This window comes from Pteropus medius, unplaced genomic scaffold (assembly GCF_902729225.1).
Source record: "Pteropus medius unplaced genomic scaffold, Ma_sr-lr_union100, whole genome shotgun sequence".
NCBI lineage: Eukaryota > Metazoa > Chordata > Mammalia > Chiroptera > Pteropodidae > Pteropus > Pteropus medius.
In genome coordinates, this window is record NW_024342471.1 from 16,511,011 (window position 1) to 16,529,336 (window position 18,326).

The 18,326-nt window shown below is 50.9% G+C and overlaps 2 protein-coding genes across 5 annotated transcripts in view; one reads left to right on the forward strand and one right to left on the reverse strand.

Annotated features, from left to right (window-relative positions):
* SLC12A5 (solute carrier family 12 member 5) overlaps positions 1-11,288 on the forward strand; it is a 36,956-nt gene extending 25,668 nt beyond the window's left edge. The window contains exons 17-25 of the mRNA XM_039864476.1: positions 1,140-1,308; positions 3,031-3,226; positions 4,152-4,321; positions 4,754-4,885; positions 5,802-5,909; positions 7,022-7,144; positions 7,236-7,435; positions 8,036-8,169; positions 8,377-11,288. Of these exons, the coding sequence (XP_039720410.1) occupies positions 1,140-1,308; positions 3,031-3,226; positions 4,152-4,321; positions 4,754-4,885; positions 5,802-5,909; positions 7,022-7,144; positions 7,236-7,435; positions 8,036-8,169; positions 8,377-8,468 (1,324 nt within the window). The 3' untranslated portion in view covers positions 8,469-11,288. The remainder of the gene's footprint in view (positions 1-1,139; positions 1,309-3,030; positions 3,227-4,151; positions 4,322-4,753; positions 4,886-5,801; positions 5,910-7,021; positions 7,145-7,235; positions 7,436-8,035; positions 8,170-8,376) is intronic.
* Positions 11,289-12,325: 1,037 nt separating this feature from the next.
* Positions 12,326-18,326, reverse strand: part of NCOA5 (nuclear receptor coactivator 5) — a 28,563-nt gene continuing 22,562 nt past the window's right edge. For 2 of the 4 annotated variants that reach the window (XM_039864477.1, XM_039864478.1), the window contains 4 exons: positions 17,965-18,091; positions 15,965-16,164; positions 14,286-14,606; positions 12,326-13,818 (listed from right to left, as the gene is read on the reverse strand). In XM_039864477.1, the coding sequence (XP_039720411.1) occupies positions 13,229-13,818; positions 14,286-14,606; positions 15,965-16,164; positions 17,965-18,091 (1,238 nt within the window). In that variant the 3' untranslated portion in view covers positions 12,326-13,228. Of the gene's footprint in view, positions 13,819-14,262; positions 14,607-15,964; positions 16,165-17,964; positions 18,092-18,326 lie in introns of all 4 variants that reach the window. The other 2 variants (XM_039864479.1, XM_039864480.1) reach the window with 1 other exon arrangement.

Below are 18,326 nucleotides of genomic sequence, written 5' to 3' on the forward strand. Positions count from 1 at the left end.
TACAGCACCGAGGCTGGGCTGAGTGCCAGACATTTGTTCTCCAAAACTGCCACTCCAGTTTTCTGGCCATCTAGTCATCCATTCATTTATTCTGTTATTTATTTTAAAAAATGTATGAATGCATGAAATGTGCCAAGCCCTCTTCTGGTCTGGGGATAAAGTGAGTTCACAGTTCTGTGAAGAAGGCGCATACAGAGACAGAGAAACACAATATCATGTAGCATTTGCTCTGGGAGAGGTGGGATCAACCACTTTGAGAGTTATAGGGTCTCCGAGAAATCTCTAGATTTATAACAATCGCCCGCCCCCCATTTTTATTCATGTGAAAGTCAGGGACCAGAGAGGGTTCAGAAGTCATAAAAGGCAGAACTGGAACCAGCATCATCAACTCCTGCATCTTAGCCCAGGGTGCTTCCTAACCAACTGCTGTGCAAGCCCAACCCCTCATTTACCTCCCTCAGGTTCACTTTGCCAAGAGCAAAGCCTGGAACTCTGAATTATACCTAGGACATCATTGTCTTGTCTTTGCTGATGTCTACTAAACTGGGCTTCCAAAGACCAGAGCTTCGAATTATTTGTCTGTGAATTCTCAAATGCTTAGTGCAGGGTCTAGCCCAGAGTAGGTGCTTATTAAAAATGCTATTAAATTGATGGGTGGTTGGATGAATAAGATGGATAAATGAATAAGAAAATCAGTGGATAAATAGACAAGTGGATGGCTATGCATGTACATATATATATGGGAGGGTGGTTGGGTGAATAGATAAATGTATAAATCAATGGTGGTAGGTTGATGTATGGGTAATTGAGTGAATAATGCATGTATAGGTAAATGAATATAGATATAAGTGGACGACTGAAGGATAAAATAGATGGGTGGGTGGTTGAGTGGATGGATGGATGAGTGAGGTAGATGGAGAAATGGATGAGTGGACGGATGGATGTGTGGGAGAGGTTGCATGGGTTGATATTCAAGGAAATGGATGGGCGGCTATTTAGGTGGATGGATGGGCGATGGGAATGTAGGTAGATGTGGGTATAGAAGATGGATGATTAATGAACTCACTGGTGTATAGGTGTATGGTGGGTGGTGGTTGGGTGGGTAGTAGAAGGATCATGTGACTTTGGACCCTCTTCAGGCCACAGCTGCTGGTGCTGGTGCGTGTGGATCAAGACCAGAATGTGGTACACCCACAGCTTCTCTCGTTGACATCCCAGCTCAAGGCAGGCAAGGGCCTGACCATTGTGGGCTCTGTCCTTGAGGGCACATTTCTGGACAACCACCCCCAGGCCCAGCGGGCAGAGGAGGTGAGTGGAGGCCCTGGTGGATGACAGTCTTTGCCCCTTTATACTTTCCTTCCTTCCCACCCGTGGGATCAATGGGGGCTCAGACTTTACTGTCCTTTTACTTAGAAGAGGGGTCTAAGGGCTTAGGGAGTGAGTTCCTTAGAATCCACTCACAGAACCAAAGACCATCAGAGGGGCCCATTTTATGGATAAGGAAACTAAGGCTTAGAGAAGCCAGGTCCCCGGTCTAGACAGAAAACAGAGACTCAGATTGGGACTGCTTGACTCCTACTCCAGACTTCTCCCTGCCAAAGTTAAACCTTTCAAAGTGATTTCACATCTGTGGAGTCAGCAAGGTGAGTAGCCACGTCTGGCGCAGGAAGAAACTATGGAGCACGGAAGGAAAGCAACTTGCTGGAAGTCACAAAGCTGGCTGGAAGCATAGTCAGGATTCGAACATGGGTCCCTGGCTCCATGTCACCTGCTTTTGTCCCCCTCCACTGGCCCATGCTCACAGAGCGGTGTACGGAGCCATGTGGGCTGGGCCGGCCAGCGTCTCCATTAAGAGGCACTAACGGGTGTCAGAACCTGGTGGGTAGCAAAGGAAGTGGGTTCTGTTTACGATTCGGGCCTCTCTCCCCTCGGGCTGTGACCAGTTGTGGAGAGAGGAAAGGGGGCCTGAGTGAGATGAGGTGATCTGGGTAGGGGCACCCCTAATGGCTTATGACAGTTGCTGTTTCTGCCTCACTGGGCCGTTCACACCAATCTGTCAGAGCCCAGAGCTGGAGGCTTCCACTGGTTAGTTTAATTCAAGGTGCAGTGGCTGAGGATGTGCTGTGCACCAGGCACTGAGCTAGTCACGGGGGAGATGGAGATGTATGAGACCAAATCATAGCCCTCAATGTGGTCACTCAGGGCTGGTGGGGAAGATGGAACATTCACAGAAGGCGCTCAATTCATTTGATGCTGATAGGTGCTATGCTACCGTTTACGATTTGTCAGGCAGTATACTAAGCCCTTACCCCACATTATGTCATGTGATGCTCTCTATTCCTAAATGAAGTAGCTGTTGTGATTCCCACTTAACAGATGAGAAAACTGAGGCTCAGAGAGGTTAGGCGATTTGCCCAAGGTCTCACAGCCAGGAGGTGGCAGAGGTAGGAATTGAAGCCTCTCAGTTTAACATCGGGGTAGTAATTAAGACTGTGGGGGCTGGGTCAGACCCTTGGAGTTGAACCCCTACGATAGCAGCCATTAGCAATGTGGCCTTAAGCAAGTTTTAATTTCTCTGAGCCTCAATTTCTTCATCTGTAACATGAGAGTAATAAAACCACTTTTGTCATAATGCAGATTAAATGCTAACTTAAAAAAATTGTTAAACAAAGTGGCCATGCAGAGAAGCCCAGTTTCACTCTGGGTGGGAGGTGGCATCTGAAGAAGGTGACATTTGATTTAGGTCGGGCAGTGGGGAGGGGGTCTAGGTGGTGGTGGAGAGCTTACAGGATGGTGGGAAGTGTGGGGTTCAGTCATGAAGAGCTTTGATTGATCAACAAGGAATAGGGAGCCATAGATGATGGGCGGCCATGCACAACTCTGGCACCAGAGGCTGACATGATCACAGCTGAGCTTGAGGAAGATCAGAACGATGGAGGGAAAAGATGGGAGGAAGGGAGGCTGCAAGCGGGTCGGGGTCGGGGAGGCCTGAGGCTGGTTCTTTCCTGACGCCCCTCCCCCCATCCCCAGTCTATCCGGCGCCTGATGGAGGCAGAGAAGGTGAAAGGCTTCTGCCAGGTAGTGATTTCTTCCAACCTGCGTGATGGCGTGTCCCATCTGATCCAGTCCGGGGGCCTTGGGGGGCTGCAGCACAATACTGTGCTAGTCGGCTGGCCCCGCAACTGGCGACAGAAGGAAGATCATCAGACCTGGAGGAACTTCATCGGTAAAGCTGGGCGGGCTGGGGGCGCTGGAGCGCTGGGGGCGGTGGTGGATCAAGTGGAGGGCTCTCGGTTCTCCTTTGAGCCTGGGGCTGTTTCCCAGGCATGACAAGGGTGGATTCAGCATATGCGGGTGACCAAAGCAGCCATGTGCCAAGCACTGTGCTGGGTGCTGGGGACCCAGGTGTGAAGGAGACAGTCTTGGCTCCTACTGAGCTCACAGCCCTGGAAGAAGACAGTGCATGGCTGTAGGAAGAGCTACAGCTCTGAAGTCCCAGAGGCCCCGGTTTAAATCTCACCTCTGGTCCTTCCTAGCTGTGTGATAGTTCACAAGTGACTCACCCTCTCTGAGCATCAGAGTCCTTGGTAGTAGTAGTTGGTAATGGTAATATAATAACTAACATTTATAGACTGCGTTCTGTGTGCCAGAGGAGTTGAAGCTTTTTCTAAGTCTCTAATTCAGCAGTGCTGTGAGGGCTAGATGTTGTTACCTCCATTTTATGGGTGTAAAGCTGAGGCACAGAGACATTAAAGAATTTGCTGGTATATCCAGAAGCTGCACTGTTAACTCCAGGCTATTTTTTCTCCTTTGTAGGTAGATAATAGTTACAAGGTGGTTGGGAGGATTAAATGAGGCCATGCATGGTAGAGTTTTTAATGATCAGAAAGGGCAGGTGATGCTATTGTCGCTTGACAGGTGGGGAAACTGAGGTGCAGAGAGGTTAAGGGGCTTTTCTAAATCCAAATAGCTAATAAGTGACGAGGCCCAGGTAGATGCTGGTTTTCTGACTACTCGGCCCAAGGCCAAGGTGGGGTAGGGTGAGGTGGAGTGGGGTTCTGGAGGCCAGGAGTCCCTGTGGCTGCTGCTGGGTGCAGAAGGAGACCAGGGTCACTGTTTTCCTGTCTGACCTTCTCCTTGGCCTCCCCTAGAGCTGGTCCGGGAAACCACTGCTGGTCACCTGGCCCTGCTGGTCACCAAGAACGTTTCTATGTTTCCCGGGAACCCCGAGCGCTTCTCCGAGGGCAGCATCGACGTCTGGTGGATCGTGCACGACGGAGGCATGCTCATGCTGCTGCCCTTCCTGCTGCGGCATCACAAGGCGAGTGTATGTGTGTGCGTGTGTGTGCGTGTGTGTACGTGTGTGTGTGTGTGTGCATGTGCACATGTCTGTGGGCGAGGCTCACAGGCTCTGGCCAGGGCCGGCCTCCTTGTAAGCTCCTGGCAAAGGGATACGATCACCTCCTCTGTTTTGATGTTAGGAACTGACACTGTCTCCCTTGCAGGTGTCCTTGCCTTGTAAAGGAGAGCAATGCTCAGCCCAAGCAAGTGACAAGTGACACGTTAATGGGGGACCCTCACCTGCAGGGGAGTTTTTGTAGGGAGTGGCCACTGAGGTCGAGGATTTGAGTCTGCATGTATGTGTGGCAAGGTGGGTGGGAAGGGAGAGGGACAAGGTCCTCTCTAGGTTCTGGCTCTGGATCTCCTCACTGCATCAGGGCTGGACCTTTCTGGGTCTCCTTCTCCCCTCTAGGTCTGGCGGAAATGCAAGATGCGTATCTTCACTGTGGCCCAGATGGACGACAACAGTATCCAGATGAAGAAGGACCTGACCACATTTCTGTACCATTTACGTATCACTGCAGAGGTCGAGGTGGTGGAGATGGTGAGCGCCCAGGAGTCACCCCTGAAGTTTCGGAGTCCCACCCACTTGGCCCCCTTTCGTCTCTGTCCTAGCACCAATTAAGGCAACCCCAACAACCATCAGCTTATGATCCCTTCCCTCACATCAGCTTATGGATCCCTTCCCTCACATCCACTTCTTAGCCTCTCACACTTTTACCCAAGTGTCTGTACATCTGTCCGTCCATCCATCCCTTCCTCCCTCCCTCCCTCTCTTCTTTTTTAAGAATAGCCATGTCTAATACTGCTCATGATATGTCAGGCACTGTTCTGTGTACTTTATATATGTTGGTTCTCGTAGCAACTAATGAAATAGATACAATCATTAGAATTTCCATTTTAGGGAGTTGAGGTACAGAAAGGTTAAATAATTTGCCCAACGATACACACTAAGTGGCAGAGCCAGGGTTCAAAGCCAGGCAGGCTTGCTCTAGGATTACACTATATAACTTCTCATCCATCTATTACCCTCAGTTTATTTATCCATCCACCCATCCCTCTGTGTATTCACTAATCTACCCATATGTTTATTAATGTAGTCATTCACTCATCCATCTATTCATTCATGTATGTATTCATTCATCTCTTTGCTCCTTTTTAATTTCTTCTCTTTTCTATTCATGCAGGTAATTAATTAATTAATTCATTCATTTATTCATTCACCTGTTCATACGCTAGGTCCTGTGCTGGGCTGAGGAGGGAATGAGATCCATTGCCTTCAAGGAGCATTATCCTTGCCTCCGACAATTGTCGATTAAACTAGGTCATTGGCTAGGGAAGCGCTAGGCTGGCAGAAGGAAGGGGGCCTGCTTCCCTTCCCTCAGCCTTGCACCTGAGCTCAGCTCTCATGCTTTGCTCCCATGCCCCCTCACCCCTCCCTCTTCCCTGTCTGCCTACAGCATGAGAGTGACATCTCAGCTTACACCTACGAGAAGACATTGGTGATGGAGCAGCGTTCCCAGATCCTCAAACAGATGCATTTAACCAAGAACGAGCGGGAGCGGGAGGTGAGGTTGCCCTCGCTGGGCTCTCAGAACCTCAAGCTGCTGCCAGCTCTGGGTCTGCTCAGGGTTGGCACTCCTGGCCATTGGCACTGTCATCTTCACCTAGAGCATTACTCATCACCCTTATTCCTCCTGGCACTGGGCTCACTGGCAGTGGGGTTACATATTGGAACTGCACCTAGCACGCCCCCCAGCCGGATGCAGAGGGGCTGTGGCATGGGTGACGTATATTCCCCTCTGTGTATGACTTCTGGGGCCCAAGGGAGAATAGGGATCCTAAATACGTATGGACGATGGATGAGCTGCCTGTGTAGGAGACAAGGGATCATGTGACAGCTCCTCAGAGAGTGGGTAACAGATGGATATTTAGGGATGTAGCTGATGGTGGGAGTTAGGGGTAAACCTCCAAGAATGTGATGAATGAGTTCTCAGGGGTAATGATGATGAGCCTCCCATGGGGTATGGGTGTAAGATCTCCTATGTAGGGGTAATATGGGACCACTAGTGCCCTGGAGTTTGGATAAAAGTCCCTCCCCAGGGAGTGGGCTCCTTGGGGAAATGAATGATGGTACCTCAGGGCTGGGGATAGAAATTTCTCAGAGATGAGTGACAGGTTGCCTGGGGAATGGATGGCAGATCTTATAGGTGAAGGTGACAGACCATGGTTGATGAGTCTTCCAGGTGTGGATAATATATTTCTCAGATAGTGTTTGATAGATCCTCAGGAGGATGACTGATGGCTTCCTCTTTGATCTGAGAAAGAGGTCCCTCAAAGGATGTTATCCAGGGGTGATAGCAAAAATCATAAGAAATGGCGTATGCACTGACCAATCAGAACTGACACTGGACCATAGTGCTAAGGTGGAGCCCTGCAGGGCCACATGCTAATCCTTTGGTTGCCAGATGGCAGGGAGGTGAGGGGTTTTGGAGAGGAATTGCAGTGGCCAGGTCAGTGAGGCAATAGCTATTTGGTATGGAAGCACTGCAGTGTGTTAACGTTGGTACAGTTCCGGAAAGTGTGCATCCTGGCTGAACATCAGCTCTGGTGATAGCTCTTTGCAACGCATGGGTGATGACTCCCAGCAGAGCTGGCACCAACCTTTGTTTCTCCCTAGATCCAGAGTATCACAGATGAGTCTCGTGGCTCAATCCGGAGAAAGAATCCAGCCAACACTCGGCTCCGCCTCAATGTCCCAGAAGAGACGGCCGGTGACAGTGAGGAGAAACCAGAAGAAGAGGTGTGAAGCTGGGGTGGTTTGGCCCCAGCCAGTGGGAGCAGAATTTTGGCCTCCAAAGGGGTCATGTGCCACTCCTTTGTTCATCCCTCAGGTGCAGCTGATCCATGACCAGAGTGCTCCCAGCTGCCCCAGCAGCTCACCATCCCCTGGGGAGGAGCCTGAGGGGGAGGGGGAGGCAGATCCTGAGAAGGTGCATCTCACCTGGACCAAGGACAAGTCGGTGGCAGAGAAGAATAAGGGGCCCAGTCCTGTCTCCTCCGAGGGCATCAAGGACTTCTTCAGCATGAAGCCGTACGGGCTGGGGGCTAAGGGCTGGGGTCTGGGGTGAGCCTACAGAGTCTTTGCTCCCATGGCTGAGCAAATGGGCAGAAGGTGTCCTGGGTTGGCAGTTGGAAGACCTAGCCCAGACCTTGTCTTGGTTTCCCCATCTGAGGACTTGGGGATCTGGCCTGATTGCTAAGGGTCAGAACTCCCAGGTGCAGACAGTGGAAAGGTGAAGCCTGCGGAGGCTGGGAGAGCAGGGCCAGTGTGTAGTCAGGGTGGATGATGTTGGCTCACGTACCCAGCCACTCCTGCTTTTTCTGACCCCTTTCTTTTTCTTCCTCTCTGCTTCTCTTGTGTTTCCTGAAGGGAGTGGGAGAACTTGTAAGTGCTACAGAATTTTTTATTCTCTCTCCTTGGTTGGTCAGTGTCGCTTACTTACCTCACTCTACCACGAACCTTCAATTTATGCCCCTGACTTCTGGGGTCTCTGACTAGCTCAGCTTGGAGAGGTCTGGGGTTGGTGGTCCCTGGCTTGCAAGGATCGGGTCCCAGCAGCCCAGTGCACCTGGTCCCAACTCTCCCCTCTCCCAGGCTTCACGCGCCCTCCTCCCCTTCTTCCTCCCGCAGGAACCAGTCCAACGTGCGGCGCATGCACACAGCCGTGCGGCTGAACGAGGTCATCGTGAAGAAATCCCGAGATGCCAAACTTGTTTTGCTGAACATGCCTGGGCCTCCCCGCAACCGCAACGGTGATGAAAATTGTATCCTGGACTTAAAATTGAGGGGAAGTGGGAGGTGTAGGTCAGTGCATTTTGGTCCCTAGCCTTGGGATGGAAGAGCTGATCAGGTCTGGCTTCAGGATCAGCACCTCGGACAGGGACGCGGGTCTAGAATTCCTTGGGAGCCCAACGCGACCCAAATCCATCGGGAGGGAATGGGACAGGTCTTTCTCCTTGACCGGCACTCAGACATGGAGTTCCTCGAGGTCCTCACCGAGCACCTGGACCGGGTGATGCTGGTCCGCGGCGGCGGCCGCGAGGTCATCACCATCTACTCCTGAGAGCCAGGACCTGCCACCCGGGCCCTAGCGAGCCCGGCCCGCGGCCCCGGAGCCCTCGCCGCGCCCCCCGCCGCTGTCACCGTTTACATACAGACCCTGTGCCCGCACCCTGGCCCCTTTCCCCGTCGCCTGAAGCCCGGAGACCACGTCCATCGGGGTTGACTCGGAGAGGACCGCCCCCCCCCACGCGGAGACGAGAGCCCGAGTCCCCAGCTGGCGCGCGCCGTTCTGTCGCACCGGCTGCGCTGCCCTTTTTCTAAGCCGGGCCTCGCCCCGCTGGAGAAGCTTCAATAAAGGGCGAGAGGAGGCGTGGAGAGGAGCTGGGGCTATGAGGACCCCTAGGTAGTCCACGCGGCCCCTTCTCCTCTTCCCACGCCCCGCCCTGCCGGGGTGGGTCCTGCTGTGCGCTGCGCCCGCACCGCTCCCGGCTCCTGGCGGCCGCGCGGGAGCCGAGTGGGGCGGCTGCGCTTGGCCTTCTCCGCCGCCCCTTCTCACGGAGCCTCCGGGCGCGGGCCGGCCGAGCCTATACATAGTGTACAGGAAACATCGCGTGTATTTTTAACGTCCCCATATTTCTGTGACTAGAAGCGCAACGGACTTCTCTCGCTGCTGTGGCGCGCCCCCGCTGGGGGCGCCCGGGGGCGGCGGAGGCCTCGGGAGACTGGGATTTCCTGGACGTCCGAGAGTTTGAGAGCAAAAGTGCTTTAGGCCCAGGCGGGAGTCGTGGTCCTGGTCCCTCGACACCCCCGCCCCGCTCTCGCCTCCTTGCTATTTCCGCGCGCCCTTGGCTTCCGACCCTTCCCTCTAGTTCTTTTAGGAGATGAGGTGAGACGAGTGTCCAGCTTTTCCTGGATTCGCCTCCCAGCGGATGTGAGCTTCCACTGAGGCTGCAGAGAGGCGCGCAGCCTCGTCTCCTCGGCTCTTGTGCAAGCTGGGGCCAGGTTGGGGGGTGGGCGCTCCTCAGGGGACAAGGGAGAGAGGCCTCGCCCCACCCGGGTAGCCCCGCCCCGGTGCCTTCGCTGGGGGAGCAGGCGTCTCTCCTCAGTAGGCTTGTCGCCTGCTCCCCCTATCCTGTGGCTCCTTGCCAAAGACTGAAATCAGGGAGCTGGAGGGCGTCCCCTCCCCGGAATTTCTTCCCTGGGACAGGTGAAGGAGGATAGGGGAGGTTTTGGTATGGGAGCTTTGCCCACGGGGGAGGCCCCACGCGGCCCCTGATGCTCCCGCCCGTCCCCATTTAGCAGCTGGCAGCTCCAGCCTCGGGGACTCAGCCACCTTCTCCGCGTCCCGAGGCGGGCATCGCTGCTTAGCAGCGGCCTCTAGCTGCGTCTCCCAGGCACCTGGGCCTGGGGGAGGGCTGGAATCGCCATGTGCTTTGTTCTTAGCGCCTCTCTGCCCTCCTCCAACTGGGACCCAAGGCCTTTGGCTTCTCCAACTCCAGTCCTTGGCGCTTCTGCTCCACCAACCGGGTCAGAGGTGCCCTCTATTCTTAGAGAAGGCACATCGGCCAGGTTCCCTTCCCCCAGGGCACATTACTAAGGGGGACAGGCACTGCATGCTCGTTCCAGCGCCCTCTGGGACTGGGTACAGTACCTCCAGCCCCAGGGCCCTGACTTTTACACCTAGTTAGACATCCTGCCCACGTCCCTGAGCTGGGGCTATTGGGTACTTGTGACCTCACCATCTCTTTTCCTTTTTGAGCCCAAGCCAGAGTTGGAGCTGATGCCATCTAGACTGGGTCAGGTGTGGCTGGAGGTAGGTCTTGACATCTGCCAGTTAAGCCAAGGCCCTTCTGAGATTTGATCAGGGGGCTGGAGAGATTCTTCCAGGAGGTAATCAGGAAGTTGGAGATATTAGACACCAGCCCTCCCTGCTACCACCTTCTTACAAAAGACCTCTGAGAATCATGGCTGGGTCTAGCCTTCCAGGGGCCCAACCAAGCCTTTGGGCTCAAGTGGTGGCTGGGCAGGAGAGGGAGGAGGCTGTATCACTATCAGTTAGGGAACCAAAGTTGCACTATCTGGGCCCAGACTGTCTGGTTGGCAAGAGCAGTTTCCGTTGATGAAAACGAACATCCTACAACAAAAACCCAAGTTTTCTGTGCTACATGTGCAATATTTGTTATGAATGTTATCACGTCATTCATCAAATTATCTTTACAATCATTGTAGCTAGATGTTTCATGTCCATCCAAGTGACTTTTATTCCGAGTGCAATATTTCAATAGCCTTGTAGTGATAACTAGTGTTGCTTTTGTTTTAGACGATCTCCGTGCAGGGCAATGCAATTAAGTTGAAAACCCTTGTAAATAGGAGAGGTTGCAAACCAAATCAAGAGTATTTATTATATTATTAGGCCTGCCTTTAATTTTCAGTGTTTCAGTATTCCGCATTCTGCCTCAGTATTGATCTTGTGTTTTTTGTGCCAATATGAAAAGGAGAGGGTTGGTTCTTTCCTTTATTGTTGAATGCTCCCATTTAATGCTTTACAGCTTTTACTGTATTTTTTAGATTCCCGTCTGCACAAAATGCAATAAAAATAATTTTATTATACCCTTCACAGCCTGAGATGTACTTTTGGGACACATGAAAGGGTAAGAATCAGTAGGTGGGAAGAGGGATACTCAAGGTTGCTCTCCAGGAGGACCCCAGAAACACCTTCACTGACAGAAGAGGGATGGGCTGGTCACCCAGGTCTAGCTGTCTCGTGAGTGTACTGACAGTCCTGGGGCTGTCCTAGAGGGACAAAGGAACTGCCAGCAGGGGCTAGTAGAGGGAGCAATGCACTAACATCTCCTCTGAGGTAGTGAGCACTGACTAGTCAGGTTCAGTGCTGTCTGCATTTTTGGTCCCTACCCTACTTGGAGGCCTTGTTGCCTGTCACTTCACCACACCCATCCCAAGTTTCTTGATGAGGCCATTAAATGCTCTCCAAGGTTCTTACAGCTTCTGTAACTATGGTTGTGCCAACTTCCTGCATAACGGGCAGAACAGACGGTGGCAACTGAGATGAAATCAAAACAGGAGTGCCCTACTCCACTGGCCATCGGCCAGAAATGGCCTCCTCATGGTCCTGTTTCCCTTTCCGAGAATAAGAGGACAAGCCTGCCGACACACTCAAAGTCTACCACAAACAAGAATGTGTAACACCGCATTACAATTTGCCAGCAGGCTTTTGCTCTGAACTGTTATTAAAGCTTCTAACTAGGTGAGCTGTGAAAGAAAAGTTAGGCTTTAAGAGAGGTTTTGAGGCCTGAACACAGGCTGAGGACAGGAGGGGGCAGGCCTCATGCAGACTGAAACCAGTCGGTGCTCCGTCAGGAACCCTCACTTTCCGACCTTGGGCAGGAAGGCCGCGTCAGGTCCTGCAGATAGATAGTCACACCCAAAAAAGATGACACGGCTTTTACTTTTTCATTTTAATTAAAAAGTAATCATCTCATCTCATTAATAACACAAGAGTTCCAAAGAGAAAAAAAAAAAACACTATATAACACAAACAGGTCAGAACATAAAACGCTGCCATCTGGGGACCTTGAGGTTTTGAAACCATTGTTTGCTCTGCCATTGGCAGGGACCCAGCTGAAGTTACTGCTCTCCCTTGTCCCTGCCAGGGGTCCCTTGAGACTGCGATCCACAGGGCTCTAATGAGCACCATCCCTAGGGAGAGGGTAGTTTCCTTGGGCTCTTCGAGCAGCAGCCATTAGTCCTCCCTCTAATAATCTCTCTCTGGCTCAAAAGTTATGAACAGTCGCCTATATCAAGAACATGTCCAGCTACCAAAAGTCTGACACCAAAATGGTCCCTACCTCCTGCTACTCAGAAAATAGAACAAGAGTCCAGATGAAAACAAGAGCCTGATTTTTGAGCCAAGAGCTCAAAATAATCGCTAAAAAAATGGGTGTTCACCGCCAGAGTCCAGAGTTGCCGTCTCAATCCTGACTCCACGAAACTACTGCTGGAGAAGGAGAGGCTGACAAATGTTAAGGGGGTAGAGTGGCTGGGGCCCAGAGTCACAGTTTGTGTTAAACTGCTGGTGACTAGAGCTGTTCAGTCCATTGGAGATCCTCCAATGACATGAAAGCAAAAAAAAAGAGAAAATCCAAAATGAACCACCCTGGGTCATGCAGAAAAGTACCTGTTTCCGTGGCTGCAGACACTCCTCAACAACTCCAGGGAAGCCGATTTATGAATCCTCAAGCAGATCCCCCAACATAGGGGGTGGGGCATGACGCCGCCCTGCCTGCCAAGCCCAATCTACTATGCAACCCTAGGCAGGAGCTGTAGGCAGGAGCTCGAGCTCTGGTTGGCCTGTGCGAGGCTGGAAAACCTTGGTAGGTTCAAAATGAACAAAGGCAGTGGCTACTGACATGAAAATGCCATTCCAAACTCAGCCAATTGGGGCACTCCCCTCCATCCAGCTGACAGAGACCAGAGAAACCCATTTAATATAAACTGAGCCCAGACACCTATACTGCCACCCAAGTGACCCCAGAGATATTTATTTTCTACAAAAAAAAAACAAAAACAAAAACAACAACAACAAGAACAACAAAAATACAGCCCCAAATGCAGTATAAACTCTCGACTCTGGAAGGAATAAGTAACACAGCCTTGGGCAGAAGAGAGCAGGTGGTAGAAACTTATGACATTCGATGTGGACCTGGATAGGCGCAGAGAACATCCTCCAATAACTCTATTTAAACGCAATAGGTAGGAGGCGGCCAGGGATGAGGGGGTTGGGGGTAGTTGAGAGACTGAGCCTCAGTAATGCCTCTGGTAAGATCCCATGGGTGCCTGGGGCCGCCCCACCTGTGCTGTGGTTTGGCTAACCAGGTGAGAGAGAGCAGGGCCACTCTGGATCAGGGTATCCAGAGCCTTCTGTACACTTGGATTGTCAAAGTTGATACCCGTGGAAGACATGGGCCTCTGGCTGGCTATGTTGCTGGCAGGTGCCAGGCGACTGGAAGGCTGGCCAAAGAGCCCTTGGGAAGGAGCCCCAGGCCTGGGGCCCATGTTCCGAGCAGATCCTGCCTGTCCCAAAATGTTTGGAGGCTGATTGCCAGAGGCCTGTGATCTTTGCTGAGGCTGGCTGTTTGCTGCTGTGGAAAAATTCTGGTTCTGGGTGTTTCCGGCAGCGACTGAAGGGGATGCAGAGCTGCTATTGGCCGCGACCGTGCCACTATTGAAGAGGCTGAGGATTTTGGCCTGAAGCTCTTGCTGGGAGGTGGGGGGTGCAGCTGGAGTGGGTGTAGCAGAGGGGAGCACTTGGCCGCTCTGGAGCGGTTGGGAGCTTGGCTGTGTCTTCAGCGAGGCACCCGAGGTCGCCCCGAGTGGTTGGCGGGAAATCGGGCCTGGAAGACAGAAGGAGGAGGTATCTGGTTGAAAGTACCTACCATGGGCAGGAGGCTTAGCAGCCCAGGGAAGAACAACAATCACTGATCACATCAATCACACAGTACAAAGACTATAACATCGATTTTCCAAAGGGGTCACTTCATGGTCTGGGCTATCTCCAGTAGACAGCCTAGTTCCCCAGAGAACTACTTAAAGAAAAAAGGGCATCCACCTTGGTTACCAGGGAGCCAGCATCACTAGTCTGTTAACTTTAGGGATGAGAATTAACTTCAGGTATCAGAATTCCGTGCCCAAATCTTAATTATCCTTATATCGGCACGAAGGCCTATGGGCAAACCCAAGGGATGGGCTCACTTCCATTACCCGCCCCAAAGAGCCCTGGGCTTGACACCCTCCCAACAGAGCCTGGGGATTAGAGAAATGCAGAGTCAGAACTTCACCTCGGCCCTGCCACGTAGCTCACCAGGCAGAGAGTCGGTGCTGCTCCTCATAAGCCGCTCCTTCCTCTCTCGCAGGTAGTTGATGATCTTGTCAGTCTCTTCGGCAGTGAGGTACCTGTTGTCTGCCAGCAGGTTAATGAGGCTTTGGATGGCTGGAGGGTGGCCCCCACGCACTCCTTCTTCAGGGCCTCCTCGCTCTCTTTCCTGTAGAATGGCTTCATTGGCCATCTTGGCTGCCTGTCTGGCAATCTCCTCACGTTCTTTCTCCCGGCACTCATTCTTGTAGCGCTCATAATTTCTGGCCACCAGCACCATGGCGTCTGCCTGGGGCATGTTGCGGTGTTCTGTAGGAGGGGATGACGTGAGTTATTTTCTCCCATGACAGATTTCAGTACCCACCTGTTAGACTCTGTCAAGCTTTCCCTAACCTCGAACCAGCAAGAAAATCATTTCAGTGACAAAAAGCCTTGGGGCGGGGGATGGGGAAGGGTAGGAGATGAAGTTGGGAAGACAGGAGAACGGATTTCTGTGGTGGGGAACACACACCTTTGTAAAGAGCTGGTTCTCTGAGGAATTCCTAGATCACAGACTTGTAGTAAAAACCAAAGAAACATGACAGTCTCCCACAGAGTCAGAAGGACCACGTGGGGAATAACCGCGGGAGGTAGGCTGCAGGGGATCAAAAAGCCCGTCTGTAAAGCCTGGCTCTCCACTGTGCTTCTCAGGATAGAGCTGATCTACTGTTTTTGAATTCATCAGTGCAAAGGTCCTGGATTAAGACCAAACTTGGCCCTAAATAACCTCCTCTCCTCACCTTGGGCAACATGGCTTACAGAGTGGTGAGAAGACTCCTCGGAACTTTATATAAATGTCCACATACCTCATGACGCCTATTCCTCAGAGAGACAAATGACCCACTGGAGAGCCTTATTCATTTTAAGGATATGGGTGTAATGTCAGGCATATAGAGATCCTGAATGTGGTGACTAAAGGGAAAAGTCTGTGCAGTAAGCAGGGCATCAGTTTGCTGAGTCTCAATAGTCTGGGTGCAAAGTACTAAAAAGGCCACTTTAGGGAAAGACTTCAAGGAACTTACCCTAGGTCTCTAAGAGGTCAGAGACTCTTCTCTATCCTCACGGTCCCTCTGCCCACTTCTCTAGCACACTTACAAACAGTATCCTAATTGTCTGTTGTATTCTCTGTCCCTCATTAGAAAGTTTGGTGAAAGCTAGGATTCTGTTGCACTCAGTGTAGTATGTACCAGAGGTGTGCTGGAACCCCTCACTGGCGAGAGCCGACTGTATGCATCTCTCTCCAACTCTCCCTGAAGTAACTTCACATTGGTGGCTTGAAATAGGACACAGTGAGGGTATTTACACCATGCAAATTAGCAAATGCTACATAAACCACATTACTGCCATCTCCCCACCCAGAACTGATTGTTAAACATTTGCCAGCATACCACTATATATACCTAAGGGTTAAATACAATGTCTTATAGCAGGCCCAATAACTATCCATTAAAAGAAAATCAGATGAGTAAATGATTATGTTAGTCTCCTCCAGTGCACTTATCAAAGGGCCCTACCATATGTGAGCTGAAATACAAGTCATTTGACCAACACCTGCTTGTTCTGAGTAAGGCATAAATTAATGGACTAGTGACCACCTCTGGAATTCTGACCCTCTGGGGCCTCCATACCTTGTGGGGTCCCAAACATGATGTTGACTGTACAGGAGCGGTGAATCTGGTGTTGCTGGGTGATGACAATAGCAAAAGGAGACCCTCCCCTGCTAACATCCTCCAAGGCTTGTGAGAGTGAAACCTCTGTGTTGAGGAAGATCAAGTCCACTACCATGCCTAGGTCTCGCACCTTCCGCCCCACAGATTCAGCATAATCTCTGTAGAAACAAACAGAATCCAGGTGAGCACTCCCTGACCAGCTCCTCATCTGCACAATACTGTACCTCAGCCAGCTGTATGTGCTCCTATGGAGAATTCAAATCCTAGCCCACCAGTATCTTCAGGCTTCAAGGAGCTTAATCACTTCCTTCTCTTTATACTGGCTCAGAATGGTCACATATAAGTTGCTAGTAGCACAGTATTTAGTAGCCAGGTCCTTCTCTTGATTCTCTAGTCCAGTGGTCCTTCCTTAACACCATCCTATTGCTTAAGATTTGTGGCACGTTATCTGTCTTTGGGGAGGCTGCATAACATAGTGGGAAAAGCATGGGCTTTAATGCTAGTAGGATGGGTTGGGATTCCAGCCTTAACATTTTACCTGCAAAGCTGAAAGGCTTTAAGCAGATCCTTTTACCTCTTACAAACCTCAATTTCTTTACCAATAAAACAGGAATACATGGCTCAACTTGTATGCTGTTTCCTTGACCTTCTCTCCAATCTAAATTAGATCCTTGATATATTTCTTCTCAAAGGACTCATTACCAATACATTTATTTTGGTCATCTACCCAACTAGGGTGTAATCTCCACAAGAGGAAAGGCTGTGTGTTTGCTTACCATTACAACCCCAGTACCTTGCATCTGCCACATATACAAAAATTTGCTGAATGAATACACACGTAACATGATTGTGAAGATTAAAAATAATTTACATACAGTGCCTAGCATGGGGTGGTACAGAGTAGGTGCTCAGAAAGTAATAGCTGTTAACGTGCCAAAAAACCAAAAAAATACGTCTACAGTTAAAGCAGCATCTACCTCTAAACAAGGCAGCCCAGAGCCTGTGAACTCTGCCTGCTGCTTGGTATCTTAACACCTATTTCCCTAGCCTCTGCCTTGGAATTAGCTCTTTAACCTCAAACTGCTAGAAATACTAATCACCCGGGGAAAGGGAACGTCACTACTGCCAAGCCTGCAAGCTGCTATACTCCCTCTGCTTCTCTGCTCTGTTTCTTAAAGGAAAGAATGTAAGACAGAGGTGGAATAAATGGTACTGTGAACTCTAGATTGACTAGCATGGTCACTTAACAGTTCTGCAAGGCCATGGCACTTCACAAAGGTTTGGCTGACAAATCTCCAAAGTATTGGGGATTCGGGGTTGTTACATAGAGGGAGGCATCTATTGCTTAGCCTGGCCAGCATATATTCCTGCTTCATTTTCTTTTGGGAAGGCAGTCCTCTCACTCAGTCTTCATGGTTCCACAGGGCTAATCTACCTTTAGTTCTAGGGATGGGCACATGACCTAGCCCTGGCCAATTAGAGTACCTCGGCACCACTGGCCAAAGTGAATGGTCCAGGGATGGGAAACTGAGCCAGGTCAGCTCAATGACAATTCCAGGACTTTAGGTGGAAGCACTAGGAAGGAAAAGCTCTCTTTCCACCGGGTTTGCTAAGCCAAAAAGATATATGTCTAGGGCCAGCGCCATTTTGCCTTTTCGAGTAGAAAGCCTGCCTGAGAATGAAGGCTACACAGAGACCGAGTCTTGATGATATGGTTTGAATTTGGATGTAGCCATGCATGAACTTCCCAGCCAAGCAAACTAAAAATTTCCCTTTGAGGCCTAAGCCAGTTTGCAATGGGTTTTCCGTCACCTACAACTGAAAGAACTCTGGCTAAGTTAGCACAGTAGTGCCAGAATGCACAGACCTAGTGCAGCGGGCACAGGTGCCAAGAGGAAGCCTGAATTTCTCTTCTGACCCTTCTCTTTACTCAGGAGAAATATCCAAAGGGTTCTTACTTAGTCTGCTTGTTGACCACAATCACAGAACAATCAACGGGCCTCTCAGCATCAAAGCGTCTCTGGATTTCTTCAAAATATTGACGATAAAGCTCTTCTCTACGTCGTTCTTCACGTTTCAAACGCTCTGCAAGACACCACCAAGGAAAACTGAAATACGGACTGTTCTTTCTATAAAAATAAGTCATAGGCCTTACTTTGAATCCTGAACTATTTGTAGGCAAAGGCTGTCATTACATACGCACTCTGAATTAATTCTCTAGACTGGGGTCCCCAAACCGCGGGCTGCAGACTGGTACCAGTCTGCGGCCTGTTAGGAACCAGGCTGCAGAGCAGGAGCTGGGTGGCTGGCAAGCGAGCGA